We start from the raw sequence: 23,055 nt of genomic DNA, 5'->3' as shown, positions 1-23,055 counted from the left end.
TAATACATATATACTTATACCACTCTGCGTAGTCTCCAGGTGTGACTCAGAGGTTTATGGTATCAGAGGCCTGATAATATGGGTGTGTATTCAAAGCAGTGTACGTGTATGGGCATGTCAGTGTGTGTGTGTGTGTGTTGTGTCCTACAAGAGACGACAGAATTAGTTTATCAAAGTGGGCAGTGACAGCTTAATCACCTTCCTGAGGCAGTTAGATTCACACACAGACACACACAAACATGCGCACAGGCGCACACAAACACACACATAAACACGCGCGCGCACACACACACACACACACACAAACACGCGCACATGCATACACAAACGCGCGCGCGCGCGCACGCACACGCACACACACACACACACACAAAAACATGCACACGCACGCACACACACACAAACACGCACATGCACACGCAGAAACACACACACACACACACACAAACACACACATACACACACACACACAGACACACACTGGTGACTAAGAGGTTTGTGGTTTGAGAAGGAGAGTTTATGTAGGGGATGTGTGGGTGTTTTTAAAGGCCATTGACCCATCCGTTTGGACAGCGCCACAGTCAGTATTCGTCCCCATCACAAAGATCCATTCGACATTAACCCCATTAGACTGGCCAGCCCGCTTTGTGCCAGTGACTTCAGCCAGACAAAACCCTCTGTTAGAGAGAGAGACACTCACACACACACACACACACACACAGAGAGAGAGAGCTAACAACACTGGCCAGAATTCTCCGTACAAAACAAACAAGAGGAGGTGAGACCTCTGCACGTAGAACTGGTGGGATGTTCTACTCACAGCTGAGTGTTTGTACACACACACACACGCGCGCACACACAGAGAAAGAGCTCATTAATTCCATTTGTCAGGACATTGAGGCCCTGTGTTGTGTTAACCCCTCGGACCGAAAACCCAAACACCCCCCCCCCCCCCCCCCCACCACCAAACCTTTGACCTATGTGAGAAGACTGTGATTGTGACGCACGTTTCCAGGGGCAGAAGTTGAGCTATAGGAGATCCTGAGTCACATGGGTAGGGTGACGTTGTTTGACATCACCGCCTGGTCTCCATGGGAACGCCAACAGTTCTGAGTGCATGACAACTTTCATAGCCAAACAAAACTTTTACATTGAAACGGTGCACTCATAAATAGAGCTGTCAGTAGATTCTGATGAGGGCAGTTATTCACCATGTATATTTTAAGGCACAGAAACAGTGTCATATTAATATATAGGAAAATTGTTTTAGAAACAATTATATGGCTTTTTATCAAATATACATTTACCGGTGCTCATTTGGAACAGCAGTAGATCAGCTTTGAAAATATGAATGTATGTTTTAGCGACAGAAATATTTGCAGTTATTGATTTTAACCAAAATCGACTCTGACCTGCAGTGGTACCACCTGTGTGGTTTACAGTATGCAGGAAACCAAAGTGGTTTTGGTTTGACTTCTGTTTGGAATTCCTCTCTTAACACTCCTCATTCTTCTTCAGTTACTACCTATTCAACCAGCCCGTGTCACTGGTGTGGTTACAGCTTTCAAAAGGGTGATGAACTAACACATGAGATTAGTAACTAGATGTCATCGCTCGCAGGGGCTTTCATTCCTCTTTGTCATCGCTGAGGGTTGGGCACTTCTCTTATGATGAAATGCAGTCAAACTAAGCGATGCTAAACGTTGCGTGTTCAACTGCATTGTTCAGTATTTTTCCATTGCGCAAGCAGGAGTCGTTTGTTTGGTTTCTTGCGCCGGAATAATTGTGGTGATGCAGTGCCATCTGGTGGAACTCAAGGGTATAACGTTTTCGTAAAAATTGCGTCGACTCCCTATACTAAAAGTTACCCACCTGCTCCTATTACACGACACGGCAACTTCCTTTTAGTTTACATCAGTATTAAAACTTTCGTCTCAGTGTGACAGACTGATCTAAATGGACAGTACAAGCTGCGGAAAAGATGTTGAAGAGGATGTTGCTACAAAATAAGTAGCCTGACTAAGCGCACTCTCCTAAAAATTTGAATTTGCACCTTAAGACATTTCTTCCACGTGGCCAGGCTGCGTCAGAAGTATCATATGAGCGAAGCCAGTGCGAGCGAAGCGATCAAAGCCAATTAACCTCATTACGAAAGGATAATTTTGCTTTACACGAGTCCTCTCGCATGTCATACTGAAAAATCACCATCTACCCATCCAGTTGGTTCCGTGCGTCCATACATTTTTACATCATAAACATATTATACTGTACATTTTCAGTACATTTTTATTTACAGGTATATTACGGTTCGGTTTGACTGTGTCTTTGTGTACGGTAATTACTGTTGTTATAACATTAACTGCGTGCACTCGGTCATGCTGTCTCTCATAGGTAGGTGGCGAACTACGTTCTTTAGCTGCAGTGAGATATTTCTGTCTACACCGGACAGCGTCCTACAATGCAGGTGTCACGGTAAAGGTTAAAGTGAAAGCGCCTTTTGCCCACCGTGTTTTACTGATGTCTGTCCCCTCCCCCGATTAGGGCAACCGTTCCACTCCTGCCACCAAGCAACGCTGCAGTTTTGTTGACCATCGCTTTGAATACGATTTGAATTCTTTTCTCCACGTCTGTCAACAAGACGTACCACCAGACTGTATCAGGATTCAGTTTTGCTTAATCTGTCTTTAAAAGAAACCCTAGCTCACGCTTGAGCGCAGATGACAATTGCTTTATTCATCTTAAAAACAAAATAGTTACAGTTAATAAAAAAAAAAGTGCAACCAGTCTGTAGGAAAGTGTAACAGCTTTCATTCTATGTAAAGTGCCGGTATTTATATAGTAAATCCACATCGATAAATATGGGTACATACATATTGCATGACAGAGAAAAAGCCTTTTAGTACCCAGACAGTGTATTTCAGAGAGAGAATCTTATCTATTTTTAGACACATATATAGTTTCTAAATATTTCCACAAAGGAGATGCATCTCTCTCTGTAAGTGAACCTGAAAAAAGGAAAGTTTATTTGCATAGTAAAAGGCAAATTCCATCTGCATGCATAAGCCTGCAGAAAATGCCAATGGCACGATGGAATGTTTTGTTTATTTTATTTTTGTTTGTTTCTTGTCTGTGATGTTTACGTCCCGAGAGTGACTGTGCTGGGGGGAAAAAAAATCAACAAACCCCAAATGAGCCACACAGACATTTTTAAATGAAAGTCATTTGGAATTCTCAGATTAAAAACAGGAAGTTCAGTGTTTTATCTCATGCTACACATTTTAAATATTTTTTCATCATTCACAGAAAAAACTCAGAACTGAAGCGACTTTTGTCAGAAAATGGCACCAAAGTATTGAGACTATACTGTCCTTTCTTTCTTTCTTTCTTTCTTTCTCAGTGGTGGAATGACTGCTCCGGGGGTTGTTTTTTGCCTTTTTTTTTGAAATTTTTTTTAAGTAAGTTCATTGAACAGGTCAAAAAAAACCAAACAAACAAAAAAAACCAAAAACAAACAAGCAATAACCCTGGATTAGAACCACCACGGTCACCAGCGGACACAGAATCCTGTTGGACTCGGGGAGCGGACGTCTTCATCACTTGTTGCTGTTCAGGAGGAAGATGATGACGACGGTGAGCATGATCATGACCAGGACCACAGAGGACATGACGATCGCCCGACACGGCAGGTAACCGGTCAGCCGCTGCAGTCGCCTGCCCCACCCGCCACCCCTTTGGCCCTCACCCTCATCGCCCTGCCCGGAGTCCGCGGGTACGCCCACATCCAGCGTGCGGCTGACGGTGCGGGGCGGGGCCAGGTAAGGATCTACGGGTCGTTTGACCAGCAGACGGCCTTTGTTGCGGTTAAAGCGGATGCTGTAGACTCTCTGCATGGCTGCAGGCAGGTAGGACAGGATGGTGGGGTCAGTGGTGAGTTTGGGGACGCCCAGGTTTGGCAGGGGGGTGAAGCTGCGACACAGTGGGCACTGGATGGAATCGGGCTGCGTGGATTTGACGTTCATGCGCGCGAGGCACTCCAGACAGAACGTGTGTTTGCACTGGAGCATCTTTGGGGTACGGAAAACGTTGTCGAACTGACTGAAACAAATGGCGCACTCCAAATCCGGGGTGTCCTCTTCTGGAATCTCCGGGAGGGAGGCGGGAGCATCTGGGTCCATGGCAGGCGGGGGGGCTGGGGAGAGGACGGGTCGGGTCGGGTCGGGTCGCGGCTACGTTCTCTGGGTTCTCTGCTCTCAGTAGAGTCAGGGCTCAAGGCCCACAGGAAGAACAGAGGCAACACTAACCTAGAGGAATCACGAGTAGGAGATGACACACTGGTTAAGACAACACTTTACTCAAGTCCATAACCACCACCGCTTACAGTCAACACTGGGACATTCAAACTGAGACAAATCCATGATTGTTGTGGCCTGTAAAGCCCTTTGAGACTGTAAACAGTGATATTGGGCTCTAAAGAAACTTGAAACTTGAAACACGTACGTTGTTGATGTTTCTGTTTGTTCCGTTCCGGCTTCAGCGGTCTGTGAAACTGTTTGCTACCGGCTGGCATTTCCCTTGCAAATTTGTTTGTATATTTGGATAGTGTGATGCCATGCAAAATAAGTGACCTTTGGCCTTTTTTTTTTTGAGTTAAACCTCCTCACCTCTAACATCCGGAAAACCTCTGGCTTCAAATGTTGCTGTGTCTCCCCTTCAAGACATCATGATCACACATCTTAAAAATATACCATAGTGACATACTGCTGTTTTGGCAGGTTTGCATGTGGAGGGAAGTGCCTTCTCTAGACTTGGTTAGATTCATGTTAGAATAGATAGTAATGGAAAAAAAGTGAAAAGCATTTCAGAGGAAACCTGCGAGACACCTTCTATGGCCTGTAAAAAAAAAACAGGCTGCCATTTATTATAATAATTATTTTACAGGAATATTATCTATTAACACACTGAGACTCAGCAAGAGACTGTAAATGTCTGTTTGTCCTTTAAGAAAAAGGTAAAGGTCTTGAATAGACCAGTAAAAGGATTTTCGCTCCTGTTCTCCCAGTTTGGCATATCTGATTTTCTGTGATCTCATAGCTGACTGTCAGACTGCTGAGTGCTGGCCGGCGAGGCCAGTGTACGCTCCTTCTGAGCCGTGAGAAACCATTGGCTCATCCTCTCACGTGACCTGCTGCTTAGCCTTGCCAAGCGGCGTCACACGCTCTGTTGAGAAGCAGCTTACGCACGGCGACGGCCGTAGCCGCACAGGTGCCCGCACGGTGAGAGGAACCCTGGCCGACACAACCGAGGCCCAAGGCAACACCTGGCCAAAGGAACACAGGCCGCTGTGCTCCCTGCCACGCCCAGCCACGCCCTCCCACGGCCAGCCACGCCCTGCCATGGTACCACAGCTCAGTCTCAGACTACAGACAGCATGAGAAGGGGAGAACAACACAGGCCGGGGGAAAAAAAAACCAGTAGTGGAACCGAACTGAAACGTCGTGAGACTCTGAGGCGTGGACGCACCGTCCCCTGTAAGACCAGATTTCAGATCGGCGCTCCTCGATTCAAAGCGACAGACAGAACACGGAGAACACGTGGGAAAGGGCTGTCTGTGTCTGTGTCTGTCGACCAGTGGGGGGGGGGGGGGGGGGGGGTATAGGATGGCGTGGTGTTTTACATCTCAGTGATGTCATGGACCTTCTGACAGCTGAACTACCGTAAAATGCAAATGAGCAGACTGAACCACCTGTGGCTGCGTCTTATCACTTCCTCCCTGTCCGGATACGTTTCCTGCTGTGTTTGGCCGTCGATGGTCATCCTAACTGGAGAACCCACACTAACACACACACACACACACACACACACACACACATGCTAACTAACGCTACATATAATCGGTAGGTTCACTCTTCTCTGCTCAGACCAGTGATGTTCAGTGGTTTATTCCTACGCTGGCAGAGGAGCTGTACTGATGAAGAAATAAGACCCGTGTGTGAAAACACAGGACATTTAGCGTAACAAGTTCACGCTGCTCCAGTACAGTACGTATGGATGTTTATAAACGGGTACTAGCCGCCTGCGACGTTTTCAGACGCATTACGCACATGATACTCAGTGTTATCACCGTCTCAAGAAAAAAAAAAAACAAGGGAGAAGCTTTTCATATGGAGTGTCGGCCAACTCTTTAGACTGCCAGTCCACAGGCGAGGTAGAAAAGCAGAAACGCGACGCGACGCAACACACACACACATACAGGTAGAAAAATGCTTTTCCTCACCTGTCTTTTGGTCATGACTGTCTAAGCCCCCGTTGTCTGGTCACGTTCTCTCCAGCAGCCCTGTGGACAGTACCAGCATGTTCCTGCCTGTTTTTGTTGTTGTTGTTGTTGTTGTTTGTTTTAACTGTCGGCTGTGGTCCCTGCCCAGGCTAAACCCCGCTGCGCTGTCAGCTGGGTCTGGGCTGTGCACAGCGTTATGTTGGAAGGCAGAATTTGAATACTGGAATATTAGGAGGAAATACTGCCAGAGTAGTCAAATGACATCTCGAGCCAGGTTATCTGTGTAAACTTCCCCCGGTGAGAGACTCGCCTGGTGGACAGCTAACGTCGAGCGTTATATTTATAATGGATCCGTCATTTGAAAGGGGTGATATGCTTGTGACTTGTATGTAAAGAGACTGTGTATGTCAGAGACAGACAGACATCTGAGGTCAGACATGGTTCACACAGAATGAGAATCACAGTATGATAATAAACGTACAGACGGGTGACCACACTCAACCATTTTACAAGACCGCTCTGTGACCGTGGGCCAGTCGTTAGTTTGACCGTGACAAACTAGACACGGTTTGACCATTCTAATGGGCGTGTCCCTCTCTTTATTTTCTTAAAGGACAGTTTCCAGTTGCCTGTTTTCTAAGGGTAATGTCATGCAGTCACATAAAGGTAAAGCTTAGCACGTTCATTTCCACTTCTTCACTGACCAAATGACCAAGAGACTTTGTCAGACTCTGTGCTGGTTGTGTTTTAAATGTAGAGCTTTTCTTTTATATCAGACAGTAGTATTTACATATTTACCATGTATGCATGTGTGCGCGTGTGTGTGTGTGTGCATGTGTGTGTGTGCGTGTGTGTGTGTGTGTGTGCGTGTGTGCGTGTGTGTGTGTGTGTGCGTGCATGCGTGTGTGCAAGTGTCCACTCTCACAGGTTTTTGTCTGAATGTCTTAAAAAGTCTCTGCAAAAAAAGTCGATCAAAAGTTTTTATTCCACTAGACCCGTGAACCAGATAATCAACATGTTCACATCGTGAGGGTGGGCAGACAGTTTAACCTATGTTTGTCACATTCAGACGGATCAGACTGCCAACCCCACACCAAATATTTTCCTCATCCACAGAACAAAGATACTGTGTAGATTTCCATCTAAAAATCCACACCTCACAAACAAACCCCCTACAGACTCACAGTGTTCACATCACTCACTTATGTAACATTTAGCACTACTGCGTATGGCTTTTGTCTGTTTGTTTGTTTTTCTTTTCTCTTTTTGCAAAACATTTCAGTGTTTCAGTGGTGTCCACATTCACATACAATAAAAAATAATTTGCTTTTCAAAAATAAACTGTTGATTTGAACATTCAAGTAAAATGAGTCCTTAAAAAAAAGTTGCATCCCATCCTTTGGTGGCTTGGAGTGTGATCATTTTCATACTGTGGAGCGAATTCCCACTCCTACCGATTCATGGAATACTCAGAGAGCAATTTCCCGCCATTTCGTCACAAATGAAAGTCTCATATAATTCCCACAAATCAATCTTACACAACCCTGTCTCTCTAAGGTGCCAAGACAAAAACAGGGTGTGTGTGTGTGTGTGTGTGTGTGTGTGTGTGTGTGTGTGTGTGTGTGCAACCACAACCCTCAGACACTGGCTGGTTCAGTCATAAACCCTATAAGTCATAAGCCCCAGGGGTCTGTTTGGGTCCAGGAGCTGCTGTCCTGCCCAGTCCTGGTCTGTGTGGTGACTCATCAACCGTACGTTTGCTTCTCAAGGTTGGCTGAGCGGGGATCAGAAGCGGGCCACCTCCCTCAGGTCGGGTGTAGCTCCCTGTCCCAGGTGGAGGTGGTGGAGGCCAGTGTTGAAACTGGCGCAGAGCAGACTGGAGCAGTTGCCGGCAGCCAAGGACACCAGTGGCCCCGACCCATCCAGAGAGAGAGTGAACAAACACACTACAGAGAGAAAGAAGAAGAAAACAGATGGCCGTTCATGCCATAAATAGTGTGTGTGTCTGTGTGTGTTAATGTGTCTGGGTGTGTGTGTGTGTTTGAGTGTGTGTGTGTGTGTCTGGGTGTGTGTGTGTGTGTGCATGCGTGTGTGTGTGATTGTGTGTATGTGTCTGGGTGTGTGCGCGCGTGTGTGTGATTGTGTGTATGTGTCTGGGTGTGTGCGCGTGTGTGTGCGTGCGCGCGTGTGTGATTGTGTGTATGTGTCTGAGTGTGTGCGCGTGTGTGTGATTGTGTGTATGTGTCTGGGTGTGTGTGTGTGTGCGCACGCGTGTGTGTGTGATTGTGTGTGATACCTGCCGTGTTCTGGTCCCAGATTTTAACGGAGCTGTCGTAGGAGGACGAGGCGACCAGGGCTGGGCCTCTGAGACTGGGTGGCAGAAACACACAGCAGGCTGTGGTCTGGAGGTGACCCCGATACTCCACTACCTTACAGCCAGGCTGTCTCAGGTCCCACAGCTACACACACACACACACACACACACACACACACACACACACACACACACACACACACATTAAATACAACATTAAACACAACATTAAACACACACACACACACACACACACACACACAAACATTAAATACAACATTAAACACAACATTAAACACACACACACACAGCATTAAACACACACACACACCCCATTAAACACACACGCAAACATACACATAAGCACACACAAATACAACATTAAACACACACACACACACAAACACACAACATTAAACATACCATTAAACACACATGCAAACGTACACATAAACACACGCAAACACACTCCATTAAACACACATATACACACACAACATTAAACACACACACAAACACACCATTAAAGACACACACACACCATTAAATACACACACACACACACCATTAAACACATACACACAAACACACAACTAAAAGCACACATGCAAACACACCATTAAACACACACACACCATTAAATACAATCACACCATTAAACACCAGGCAAACACACCATTAAACACACACGCAAACACACCATTAAACACATGCAAACACACAATTAAACACACACGCAAACACACACACACGTTCACATAAACACACATACACATGCATGCATACATGAACACACACACGCACGCACCACAAACAAAGAATACTCATACACACACACACACACAGAGTTAAGATACACACACAAAGAGTTAAGTTCATGCCTCAGACAATGGTTTGCACACACACACACACACACACACACACACACACTCTGTGGTCTCACCGTGGCTTCACAGCCTTGTCCACTGAAGCCATTACTGCTGGACAGCAGGTGGTTTCCATTAGCACTGACGTCACAGTGCGTCTGAATGTACTGCTTCGCAGGAAATGTGTTAGTCACCTGCCAAGTTCGACTGTCCCACACCCTGCACACGCACACACACACACACACGAACACGAACACACACACGTACGCACGCACGCACAAACAAACACAAACGCATACCCACACGCAGGCACACACACACACATGAACACGAACACAAACACACACACACAGACACACACACACCCATGCACACACGCACACACACACACACACACACACACACATACGTACGCACATACGCACAATCAAACACAAACACAAACACAAGTGCATACCCACACGCAGGCACACACACACACAAACACAAAAACGCATGAACACAAACACACACACACAGACACGCACACACAAACACAAACGCACAAGAACACACACAGTTGTTCACACACAGAATTCATTCACACGCACAAAGAATCACACACAAAGACAAAGAGTTATCCGTACATACAATCACTGATCAGTATGAGAGCCGGACGGAGAGTGTTGGCCCAGTATCATGGATGACTGATACCGTCACTATGCACAACAGAGCTTTCAGGTCATGCACAAACACTGACGTTTCACATGAGCAGACAGTCTGTTATTTTCTCACCAATTAATGAGTATCTTAAGACACTGTTTGAATGGCTTTAAATTATATGAACATATGGGCTTTGGAGAATATGAAAATATAGGTTGTAGATTATATGAAAATATAGGTTGTGGATTATATGAAAATATAGGTTGTAGATCATATGAAAATATAGGTTGTGGATTATATGAAAATATAGGTTGTGGATTATATGAAAATATAGGTTTTGGATTATATGAAAATATAGGTTGTAGATTATATGAAAATATAGGTTGTAGATTATATGGAAATATAGGTTGTAGATTATATGAAAATATAGGTTGTGGATTATATGAAAATATAGGTTGTAGATTATATGACAATATAGGTTGTGGATTATATGGCGACTGTGAGACAGTGCAGCTCACCTGATGGTCTTGTCCTCTGATGTTTGGACTATGGATGTTCCGCGCGGGACCCAGCATACATGAGTCACCTGAAAAAAAGGTTCTAGAAATTAGACAGAAAATACAGGAGCCCTAAAGCAAACCTGAATCCTAAACCAAACCGTCCGGGACAATCCGAAGCAACATAGGCTCCATTTCCGCTTTTCACACTCATATTGTTACTGAGGCATTGTGGGACATGTAGTTTAGTTCAGCGTGTTCCTCACCAGGTTACGGGAGATTGTGTTTCTCTGCAGACACTCTCCAGACTCAATATCCCAGAGGCACATGGAATTATCCCGTGAGCCTGTGCACAGCTTGGACCCATCTACAACACAGTTACACACACAGACGCACACACACGTATTACACAAAAACACACACACAAGCACAGACAGACTGTCAACAAACCAACACACACAGGGTGACAAACAAATAAAATCGTATTTCAGACGTGCAAAAGGATGCACCAGACTGCATCAGTTAGCCTCATTAAATACTACCACATCTTTAGAAATACTACCCCAGTGCTAACGCTGCTCACATACTATAGCACCAATACTGCAACAGTATCCAACAGTGTTCAAATACTACAGTACTGATATTACCATAGTACAAATATTGCTCAAATACCACTACAGTGTTAATACCACCATACTACTGGTACTACTTAAAACCTACAGTACTAATAGTACTGTAGTACCAATACTGCTCAGACACTGCAGTATTAAAACGACTAGAGCACCATCAAATACTACAGTGCGAACACTGTCGCCATGGTCACCTGGACTGACAGCCAGTCCGTTCACCACCAGCTCGTGTCCACAGAACTCCTGTATGGGCTGCTGTCCACGGCTCAGGTCCCACATCAGGGCGGTCTTATCCCGCGAAGCACTGAAGACCCAGGTACTGCCAGGGAAACAACTCACCTACAAAGAGAGAGAGAGAGAGAGAGAGAGAAAGAGAGAGAGAGACAGAGAGACAGAGAGAGACACACAGATACTGTCGGTCATTACAGGCTGTTCGGAGCCAGAGGACTGTTATTATAGTTTAGTGCCATGATATCACGTCATCTCTGCTATAGAGCTACATAAACTTATAACAATCAGCTATGACATGACACTACAGCTGTTTCGGCTTCTGACGGTTACCTTGGTGACCTCTCTGCTGTGACCATGGAAGGACTGACACAGTCTCCCAGCTCTCCAGTCATACACGACCACAGTCTGAAATAAAGCATACATCAATCACATACAACTACAGTCTGACATAAAGCAGACATCAATCACACACAACTACAGTCTGACGTAAAGCAGACATCAATCACATACAACTACAGTCTGACATAAAGCAGACATCAATCACATACAACTACAGTCTGACATAAAGCAGACATCAATCACACACAACTACAGTCTGACATAAAGCCTACATCAGTCACACACAACTACAGTCTGACATAAAGCAGACGTCAATCACACACAACTACAGTCTGACATAAAGCAGACATCAATCACACACAACTACAGTCTGACATAAAGCATACATCAATCACACACAACTACAGTCTGACATAAAGCAGACGTCAATCACACACAACTACAGTCTGACATAAAGCAGACATCAATCACACACAACTACAGTCTGACATAAAGCAGACATCAATCACACACAACTACAGTCTGACATAAAGCAGACGTCAATCACACACAACTACAGTCTGACATAAAGCATACATCAATCACACACAACTACAGTCTGACATAAAGCAGACGTCAATCACACACAACTACAGTCTGACATAAAGCATACATCAATCACACACAACTACAGTCTGACATAAAGCATACATCAATCACACACAACTACAGTCTGACATAAAGCAGACGTCAATCACACACAACTACAGTCTGACATAAAGCATACGTCAATCACACACAACTACAGTCTGACATAAAGCATACATCAATCACACACAACTACAGTCTGACATAAAGCAGACATCAATCATACACAACTACAGTCTGAAATAAAGCATACATCAATCATACACAACTACAGTCTGACATAAAGCAGACGTCAATCACACACAACTACAGTCTGACATAAAGCATACATCAATCACACACAACTACAGTCTGACATAAAGCATACATCAATCACACACAACTACAGTCTGACATAAAGCAGACGTCAATCACACACAACTACAGTCTGACATAAAGCATACATCAATCACACACAACTACAGTCTGACATAAAGCATACATCAATCACACACAACTACAGTCTGACATAAAGCCTACATCAATCATACACGACCACACGGTAGCTGTTCTAATATTATTAAGTATTCCTGTATGGGGTGCATGAAGGCCAGAATGAGGCCTAGACAGTCACAGACAGTCACAGACAGTCATGAGACAGTCACCCCTTTTTTGCCTTTCTTGAAAATTCCATTTAAATGGGGTCACTTAAAACTCACTTGCCCCCCAGTAAGAGCATCTTTGGTTTTTGGGATTCTACCAAAAATTCAGTCCTAAATCCATATTGAACTAAAATGATGATTTTAGCCTCATGCTTTTAACCTAACAAATGATATGCAGATCAATATTTATAATTACTTTGTTTTTCAGAGGGACTTAAACTCTGCTCCGTGTCCGTGTGTTAAAACGATGGGGTCTCTTCTCAGGCGGATTCTGACAAAGCCACCATGTTCTGGACACAAACCAACAACCTTCCGTTACAGAGCCGCTTCCCTGTCACCCCCCCCCCCCCCCCCCCCCCACAGCACCTGCCGGCCTGTCCCACTCTGCAAGTCCATTCCCAGCTTTAATCACGACTGACATTTATCTTTCACACCAAAGCTGCGGACACAAACGAAACATTTTAGGGCAGTTCAGTTGCTGTTTGCCACTGACCGACCACTCCCCGACCCGGCCCGTCACTCACCTGGTCACAGCCTCCAGACACACAGAGGTCAGAGGTCAGTGAGGTCACACAGTTGACGGCGTCGGAGTGGGCGGGCTCGTACTGTAGCACCTGCTGTGCAGGAGCTGACCCCGCCTCCTCTCTAGCCCTGCCAAAGCCAAAGTCAAACAGTCCCACTGATTAACTGTCCTAGTGAATACAAGTGAATATGAGTGAATATAAGTGAATATGAGTGAATATAAGTGAATATAAGTGAATATGAGTGAATATAAGTGAATATAAGTGAATATGAGTGAATATGAGTGAATATGAGTGAATATAAGTGAATACAGGTGAATATGAGTGAATATAAGTGAACTAAAGCGCTAAAACAGAGGGAGAGTTGCATGGGTTTCCGTTTAGCCAAGAGGGTGTGTCTGGACTGTATCCCAGTATTCTTACATAACTCGTTCGCCTTGCGTTCTTTCTCTTTTTTAAACTAAAGTCACTGTAACTCAGGGCTGGGTTTGGGTGAAGTCATACCAAACAAAACATCGCCCAAAACCCTTAGGACAAGTCTTTTAAAAAACTGCCATTTGTGCTGTTCACTGGGGGAGAGTAAGGTCACGAGGGAAGGGAGCACTGAGGAGAATTGGGACACGGCCCGATCAATCACATCCTGTTTTTGACCCAGGTCTGCGCAAAGTGCCTGCCCTCATCTTCAGCAAAGGTAAACACACAAAAAAAAAACCTATACCCACCTCACTTGTAATGGATTCATTAACTACAGGCAATCACAAATTGTGGATTAAACAACGATATGGATTTTATTTTGTTTTCATATTTCTTACAATTTGACAATATAGATATGGTAGTGAAACTGACGCCATCTAGTGGATCATCCTGTAATCACACTGACTAATTAGTAATATGACTGTGTATGTTGCATATAGTTATAGTTATAATGGTCTTTGATTAATATCAGCGTTACCGGGCTGTGAATGTTGTACTGTGTGACTACATTACCCACAGTGCCTCACTGGTCCGAGATAACTTTTTTTTTTTTTATGGTATCTGGATGTGCTGTTACCTGCTAACAAGCTTCCCTAATGAAGGCCACAGCCAAAACATGCCGCAGTTTTTAGGCTGTTTGTGAAACAAGCCAACAGAGATTAACCTCTTTCTAAGAACAGTATTTTTGTCCCTTCCATTCTCTGTTGACTAATCACGAATATTCAGAAGAATATGTAGATTATTCATGACACACCCACTTTATTATTCAAAGCTCTGTCATATGTTTTTTATGCAGGTGAGACAGCCACAGTTTTCAGAGCGAATGCTTATTGAGTGTCACTGCTCAGAAATCATTGCTTATTTTCCATGAATATGTTTTCTTTATCCTGAGTTGAAAATGACTAAACTCAGACTCCGAGGTGTGTCTTTGACAAACCAGACGAGAAGCTAAGTGAGCACAGTTCGTGTGCTGTCGTTTTCGTCTCCGGTCTTTGAGAGAGAGGGTTAGAGAGTGAGTTTGGTGTGTGTCCAAGCCCTGTGACTAACGACATTATAGACGGGTGCGTGTGAGTTGGACATTTGTGTAACGTTTTCACCGAAAGCACTGTGTGTGCTACACTTGTACAGTATGTAACTGGGGAAATGTTGCTAAGTTTACGGAGTAAACTGATATTTGTTTTGGTTTTTGTTGTTGTTGTTTGTTTGCTTGTCACACTTGAAGAAAAAAAAACAACTAAACAAGATAAGTCACATTTTACTCGATTCTATTACCTGTACAGGTCAGACCGTCGTCTGAATTTACTCTGTAGTTTTCCCATCACAGCGGCACAGGTAGCCCAGGCTTTCCAAGGGTCAGAGAGTATGAACAAACTCCTCCCACATGGGCGGGGCAACAGGGACAACCTCAGGTGTCATTCGTCAATAAACTGATCCATCGGATCATTCATCCACCATGCCCTTATGCGCTTCACCTTAGGACTAACCGTTGGATTCAAAACAAGGGGGAAAAAACGTTCAGTGAAAGACCAGCTTTTCACATCAAACAACACCCATCATTAAAATGACCGCTGAACTAGTGGAATAAAGAAGACACTCAGACATTTAGGTGAAATGAGGTAACGTGTTTAACGCAACTCTACCCCACAAAGCAATGATAAAGGCATTCATTTTGTTGGTGAACGATTTATGTAACTGAAGACACCAAACACAGGGAACAATCGAACTCTCCAAGGACCAATTACTTGCCGACTGCAGATGGTGTCGCCACAGTTAACGCCCAGAGACACCTGCACGTATGTAGGTAAGGAAGGAAAGACCGAATCCTATTAAGTGAATTAGTGTCTCATCGCATTAGGTAAGGCTACTGCACTTGAGACAAAGCGGCATTTAGTCCACTCGTGAAAGGTGTTTTCAGCTGTCGCTGTTCTTTTGGTGGCTCCAGTGCCGACTATAGATACTTAAACGGCATCCGTAATGCCCTTGAAGATAAGTTATAAAACTTCAACATTACAAATATTACACAAAATAAAAGCTGAGGCAACCTGGCTACCTTAGTCTCATAAACTGGCCTGCAGGTAACGGACATTCAACTCGCTGACTGCAAATTCCATTTAAGGCGTGCTTTAACAAATTGTTTCAATCTGCGATACAGACAGACGGCAAGAAACTGTGTTCAATTTAGAGAAACTGGGCTAAACAGAGCATTAATCCGACTAAAAAGAAAATTAACTCACCCTGTTGCGGCTGATAAGGTGCCACTGCTAAAGCAAGCTACTGATGCCAATAACGAGCAAAAATTAACCCAGTGGTACTACTTTAACTTCCATGCAGATGCAAGATAGGTAGCAATCTGTGGTCTTGTCCAAGTTCGCTAACTGATGTTCCCGAAGCAATCATTGCCCCAAAAGGCGAACTCTTCCCCTTGAAACAACGCGACCAGATGGACACAACCCTGCTCTGCACTTTCCTTAGCGACGCTTTCGCCGTAACCAGGCTAAACCCGGTCACGTGACAAAAGACCCACAATGCACAAAGATTTCATAAAGACAGCAGACAGCTAACTGAGAAGACACTTCCGGGTAGGATATTGCCTGTCCCGTGGTTTTCACCCGATGTAATGCATCTTGGCTTGTTCTGTTATCTTTCCTGATCGAGCCTTTATCACTGTGAAACTTTGTCCTGCAGCTTACAGACGAATAAATCGGTGGATTTTACACGCCGTAATCACTCAACTTTTAAATTCCGTTATTTTTTCATAAGTCAGCGTGAATGGAGACAATGGTTTTCACATGTTTTGATTATTCTTTCCTCCAATCCTGCTCAGGAAAGGCATTGCACACTGACATCTTTAACACGGGACCAGGATCGGAAAACACTACAGTACAAAGCACAGACTTCCTCTCTTTACAAGTCCTTTGTCTCGGATCGCAGCCAAGACAAAGACAACTTCAGGGACAAACGTTAGTAAACCCTTAAAGGCCTTTAACAGTTACGCACTCACCACCGAGACAAATGGTTTAAGGAACTTGCGCGTAAATTTCAGAAAACTTTATAAAGGGAACACATATGCTCAAACTTTTCCTGATCATTTTACGCTGATAAAAATCTTTACTTTATTCAAGTGTTATTGTAGACGAATAGATGAATTAGCCATTAAAAGCTGATCAGTTTAGGTTTTGCAAATCTCAGTGAAAGTCTAAATTAGCCTATACTTCCTCTTTTTTTTTTTTAAAGAGAATTAATATTTTGTCACGTCCTGTACATGATACATGCAAATAATGCAAGTCACTACACTCCACATTTATTTTAATGGCATTTTTTTTTTCACAGAAAACATTTAAAACAATGTTTTGATACTTTTGATAAACGAAAACACTGTGTCTTTGGCACAGTAAGAAAGGTCAGTGTAAAGACAATGTGGCATATGAAACTAACTGGTCTCGTCAGTTCAGTATTTTAAATGGGAGTTTTAACTTTGAAATGGGTGTTTCTTCAGCTTGGCTTGAAATATTTGAGCAGGTTGTTGGTCTGGGGGCCTTTGGTCTTTTTGTCTCTGGAGGCTCCGCCTGTGCCCGACGGTCTAGACGGCATTTTAAAGATCGGCTTCTGCTGTCTCCACTCGCTCAGCAGTTCCCTCTGCATGTCTGCAGGCAGCTGGGAAAAAACGCACGGATCCACGTTGTGTGGGAAATCTGCTCCAGATACTGAGTTGGAAGTTACGCTTTTACTACTGTTATCGTGTTCTACTCTCATTCCCACAGGGTCCTGTGGGACAGAGAACTCGTTACCGTCTTCTCTGGACGAGCCTGCGTCATACTCACGGCACACAGCACCTCTCTCTTCACTCCTCACTGACTGACTCGCACGTTTCAGTGGTTCTGGAAAGATATGACTGAACCCTGTCTGGTCTTCTAGATCCGTAGTAAGGACGGACGGAATTCCAGACCGCTCCGTTTGAAAGTTTGACAAGAGTTCCTCTTGGATATGTTGAGGCAAGACCTTAAAAACATCCGGATCCACGTCTGGGGGTAGTCTGGGAAAAGCTCCCTCCTCTAAACCGCTCGTTTTCGGAGACCGACTTGCACCCGTTCGCTCCTCGACGGAGTAATCCGATCCCCCGCGCCTCCCGTGTGACTGCGTGGGGGTCGGACTGATCGGTTGCCGTGGCGACGGCGGTCCGGTGTGCCGCGAGGAACTCTGGGGTTTTTGCGGGGGTTTGTGGGAGAAGAAGGAGGCGATGGATCCTCGGCTGACGCTCCTGGACTGCAGGTTACAGAAGCAGACGTTGATAAGGGTCAAGTGGAAGGCCTCACTTGTGTCCACCAACTTGTGAAAGAGCTTGACAGCCACTGTGACAAGGTGAGTCAGGACATCCGAGCTGCCTACAGTTCAGCAGAGCAGAAAGAGAACACACACACACCACGATTCATAAAGTCAACAGGAGCGTAATACGAAGGGTAAATTAATGCACAGCCTTACTGTGATCTCTGTTTATGGGGTAATAGGGTGATAGGATCTGACTGATGCACTTATTGTAAGTCGCTTTGGCTAAAAGCATCTGCTAAATACCAAACTGTAAATTGTCAACAACACTCACTGACTCAAAACAGCAGAAATGTCTGTCCAAGTCTAAACCCATTCACAGCTACTTGTGCCCAGTGATGAATTTCTGATGTGGTACATATCCTCAGACAGAATTAGTAAAAAGGGAAGAAAAAAGGCAGCACTGACTACATTGTGTAGATTTACTCTCCGTGATACCTGCTGGATTCTAGACCTGACTTGCCAGGCTCAGGCTGTGGTCTGGGTCCGGGTCAGAGTTTGAGGGCCGGGGGCTTACCTAAGGCGATTTTCTGGGAGAGGAAAGAGGGTATGGGACACTGGCGACTCTCGCGGTTAAACCACTTGTTGGCGGTGGAGAGTCGGCGGATGGTTAATCTGAACGTCATTGGCTGTCTCCCGTCTTTATGCATCCTGCGACGTACGGAAACAAACAGTCCTGTGAGACCAAGCTGTATCTCTCTCTCTCTCTCTCTCACACACAGACACACACACACATACCAATGTTACTGCTGTGGGTAAGTTTAAAAGAGCTCACCTGTCTATAAGACTTGCCAAAAGCTCCTCGATTTTCTGTGAAACCTCGGCCATCGTCGACATTTTCTTGAATGAGTCTTCATCACTGAGTGACTGAAATATCACACCACAAACATGGCATTCATTTCATGATAACGGAGACACACACACACACACATACAGTTGTGTAAACACGTGGAGTATTATTGAAGCAAGAAAAGTGAGAGAGAGAGACAGAGACAGAGACAAAGCAATCATTTCACTAAGTCAGTGAAAGAGAGAGAGAGAGATTTGTGTCTCTTGCCGTACCTGAGGAGGGCCCGTCGGGGTAACCATAGAGACATCAATCCCACGCGCTAAATTCTGGATACGTTTGGCATGAGCTTCCCCAAACTCCTTCACCAGGTCCACCAGGGGGAAGAGCTGCAGGTCTGACACAGAGTGGAGCCCGAGAGCCTGCAGCCGCTGTGCCGTCCTGGGCCCGACACCTGTGACGACGCGTGTATGTCTCAGCCAATCAGCCGCTACCTCCTCACACATTATGCACATATTAACTCGTGTGTTGGGCACTGCGATATCCCCATGGACGTATATTTCAAGGGCGCCACAAAAACGTTAGCACAGACTACAGGAAGGTCACCACATCTCAGAACCTGGGGTGCTGGTGTGTTTGTTTGTTTGTTTTTAAGTAAAGGTTAATATCCTAAATGAAGACTGTGGTTCTCACCAGGGACTCTGCGTAGACCACTCAGGCTGTGCATCAGCGTAACGGTGCACTCGGGAAGTAAGGTGGTCTGCTGGTTGGGTTTAAAGGCGCCGGACACCAGTTTGGCCAGTAGTTTGTTGGAGGCGATGCCCGCGCAGCCGGTCAGTCCCAGTTTGGTGTGGACGGCATCTCTGAGTTCGGCTGCGATGTGAGATCCTATAGCAAGCCTGGGGTAATCCTTAGCACTGACCGCTGAGGCTGATGGGAAAAGAAAATTTCATCTAAAAGACCTAAAAAAAAATTCTCAAACGTAACCTAAAAGCCTAAATGACAATCGAAAACTGTTGGGGTTTGTTTGGTTTTTCTTTTTAGTTTCAAACACAAACAACAGCAGCTCTCTTTAAATCCTGAGATACAAATCTCGCACTCTGCTCCCCAAAGATAGAAAATACAGCTTCGGGTTCGTTTCGATCATCAGGTCGAACGTGACAGAATCTCACTCACTCTCTTGATTGTAAATATGACCAACGAAAGAGAGAGCAGAGAGCGGAGTCTCTTTCAGTCTGGACTCCACCAACTCTGTGACGTCCACGAAGTTCTCGTCAAAACCCAGCCTCTCCACCAGGGGGCAGTGTGACATCAGCAGGTCTGTTACAAAAGCAAACGGCAACAAGTTCACGTCAGAGAAGCAAATCCAAAGAGACATGGTATTTTATTCTCGAATCAGAGGCGAGAGTATGTGTGTGGGAGCAATGCTGAGGCTGAATACTTTGATTCAAGAGCCCACTGTCACACAGAGCCATCTCACAACCACAAAACAACCTAGGTTTTTGGCCTAGAGCTCACTGACTGGGCCACAAATGCCACTAACTCTGTGTGCACCCAGGCAGTTCTGCCGGGGCCGATCCCTGTATGACTGACAGGCTGGGCAATCTTCACATTCAAGTGTACAATGGAGAAAGCAGACCTTACCACGGCACTGAAGATCTGCCAATGTGTGTCTTTGTAAAAGCGTCAAACTGACTGCAGTTGCACCGTGGCCGTTCCAGAGGGGGGGTTTGTTGTTATTGTTGTTGTTTATTTAAGACAACAACTGTTAAAATTTGACTTTGAGACAGCATTGTTAGGTAGTGCTCCTGTAGCTGAATTTAATTCATGTACATGCATATTAAAGGCAACACAAACTGACACTTTCAGAATTAAATGACACGAGAAAATCTGCTGTCTCAAGGATGAAATAATCAGCACTGGCCCCCAGATGAGTAGTGATTAGTGGAGGGTAAATGACTTTGTGGAGACCTGTGACTTTGTAAGACATCTCTCTGTAATAGGTAAGATGAGTAGTGATTAGTGGAGGGTAAATGACTTTGTGGAGACCTGTGACTTTGTAAGACATCTCTCTGTAACAGGTAAGATCCTCTCCGTTCACCAGGACCAGCTGAGGGCATTTCTCTTTGGCGTCTGACACAGACATTAGCTTCGTCACGCCGTGCTGCCTGGCCACATAGTTAGAAGTCACAATGATGTACTTCTGTTGAATGCCTATAAGATTCAGCACAGAAAGAAATGGACAGAACTGAAGGGAATGTGTTACTTTTGATTTCACAGAACTGAAGAACTAAAACCTGTTCCCCTCTACGTCTAATCTTTAAGATTGTTTTAATTAACCCCCCCCCCCCCCCCCCCCCCCCCCATCTTGTTTTTACTTCAAACGAAAGGAACGAAAAGAACCACTGTCGCTACCACTGTGATGCCAATTCAAATTTAGATTACAGATTACAGATTAGATTAATCTGTAGACACTCTCAGAAGTAACCATCAATTCGAAAGTCAGAGTATGAAGTACGTCTGTATGATATGAACAGTAACAGTCAATCTGCAGAGGGATGATGGGTAAAGCATTAACGAATGACGCTCATACATACGGAGTTCAAATGTAGCGAAAACATCTGTTTGAACCGTATTATTGTCAGGCGATGGTAGTGAAAAATGACCATTCAAACCTAGAGGAAGGTCCCGTAAAGATGGATTTCGGATCATTTCCACTTGAGCATAGAAGCAGTCCAAGTCAAAATGCAGAATGACTCGCTGTGAAGACTCTGGACAGATAAAAATAATAAAATGTTACACACACACTTCAGATACATCTTTGTTACGAGACTGCGATTGGGACAGATTCTGTTAAAATATCATATCATTATTCTGTTCAGGGAAATTACAACACACGGGGCTGATTCCCAGAAAAGAGCTTAAAACTAGACCTGACTTAAACTGAAATTTAAGAGGTTAGTGCACCATGTTTCATGTGTGGAGCCCGCTACAACGCTTGTTTTAGCGTCTGTTGGGAATTCAAACGGCTCGATAAATGATTTGCATATTTTTCGGTCAAATGCTTTTTTTTTTTTTTTTTGCATAACGACCTAATTCACATCCCGAGCTCTACGAAGTTACATCTTCACACAGTATTTCCAAATAAATTTGAAATGTCAAAGTTGTTGACTAGAACTAGGTCTTCCACATCTGTAACGTTATTATTCGGCCTTCAAAGTGGCCGGACGACCCCGGATCTTCTACTATTGCTCTACATCTGACCTAACGTTGTTCTCATTCACTCCGCTACTGCACTGCGCTAATATGCTTGCTGTATTTAAAAAAACACAAACAACATGAAATACCGTTAAATACTCGTTTACTAAAATCATGTATAATGTGCAATCCTTAAACCCAATCTATGTTTTGAACGCAGTATCTATCTGGAACAGTACTATAAACAGCGCATGTAACTTAATAGTTTAAAAAGCACGAAGGTTTCTGAAGATGGGTCGTGTCATGCTTTAACCTTCTGAAAACGTCATAAATAAAGATGACTGGTTAAACTCTGAACGTTTCTGCATCATAACAAACCTGTGTCGAGCATATCTGGACTCTGAATCCAGTCAAGCTCATCTTCATCGTCGACTTCCATTTTCAGGCAACCAAAACCTCTCGATTATGTCCGTGCAAGCCTTTCGTGATGCTGTAACGGATCCAAAAAGTAAACACAACTGTCAAATTTTCACCGAATTTTCAACTACACACTTTCTATCCACGTAAAACACCCCACACCTCTACCGCCTCTTAGGCAGAGACCACTTCTACACAACCCACCAAATCTGCTCCGCTGTGATTGGTCAGTCCTCACTGTCTCGTAAATCAGGTTTATGGTTACAATGCTCTCC

General features: G+C 44.6%; 2 protein-coding genes across 2 annotated transcripts; both read right to left on the bottom strand.

Annotated features, from left to right (window-relative positions):
• Nucleotides 1-8,059: 8,059 nt before the first annotated feature.
• On the bottom strand, nt 8,060-15,374 carry wdr31 (WD repeat domain 31). The gene is made up of 9 exons (XM_030792012.1): nt 15,328-15,374; nt 13,585-13,711; nt 11,784-11,858; nt 11,417-11,561; nt 10,860-10,960; nt 10,615-10,682; nt 9,532-9,673; nt 8,571-8,733; nt 8,060-8,220 (listed from the first exon to the last, which is right to left on the bottom strand). Exons 1-9 carry the CDS (start codon nt 15,372-15,374, stop codon nt 8,060-8,062), a joined length of 1,029 nt encoding a protein of 342 aa, XP_030647872.1.
• A 2,173-nt stretch (nt 15,375-17,547) lies between these two features.
• Nucleotides 17,548-21,892, bottom strand: poli (polymerase (DNA directed) iota). Its single transcript, XM_030791655.1, has 8 exons — nt 21,841-21,892; nt 21,215-21,379; nt 20,342-20,485; nt 19,859-20,095; nt 19,441-19,619; nt 19,154-19,245; nt 18,896-19,029; nt 17,548-18,437 (listed from the first exon to the last, which is right to left on the bottom strand). The coding sequence occupies exons 1-8, from the start codon at nt 21,875-21,877 to the stop codon at nt 17,548-17,550; spliced, it is 1,878 nt and encodes a 625-aa protein (XP_030647515.1). The 5' UTR covers nt 21,878-21,892.
• Between the last annotated feature and the right edge of the window lie 1,163 nt (nt 21,893-23,055).

The sequence above is a fragment of the Chanos chanos genome, chromosome 14 (assembly GCF_902362185.1).
Source record: "Chanos chanos chromosome 14, fChaCha1.1, whole genome shotgun sequence".
In the NCBI taxonomy this organism is placed as follows: Eukaryota; Metazoa; Chordata; class Actinopteri; order Gonorynchiformes; family Chanidae; genus Chanos; species Chanos chanos.
This window is presented reverse-complemented; position numbering and strand designations above follow the sequence as displayed.

Excerpts from the sequence above, each read along its gene's own strand:
- wdr31 (XM_030792012.1), bottom strand. The coding sequence starts at position 15,374 with ATGGGAAAACTACAGAGTAAATTCAGACGACGGTCTGACCTGTACAG. Across the intron at positions 10,683-10,859 it reads ACACAATCTCCCGTAACCTG|GTGACTCATGTATGCTGGGT; the intron begins GTGAGGAACACG and ends CCTTTTTTTCAG. Across the intron at positions 8,221-8,570 it reads CTGGGACCAGAACACGGCAG|TGTGTTTGTTCACTCTCTCT; the intron begins GTATCACACACA and ends TTCTCTCTGTAG.
- poli (XM_030791655.1), bottom strand. The coding sequence starts at position 21,877 with ATGATCCGAAATCCATCTTTACGGGACCTTCCTCTAG. Across the intron at positions 19,620-19,858 it reads TGGTCTACGCAGAGTCCCTG|GTGTCGGGCCCAGGACGGCA; the intron begins GTGAGAACCACA and ends GCGTCGTCACAG. Across the intron at positions 19,030-19,153 it reads TTGGCAAGTCTTATAGACAG|GATGCATAAAGACGGGAGAC; the intron begins GTGAGCTCTTTT and ends CGTACGTCGCAG.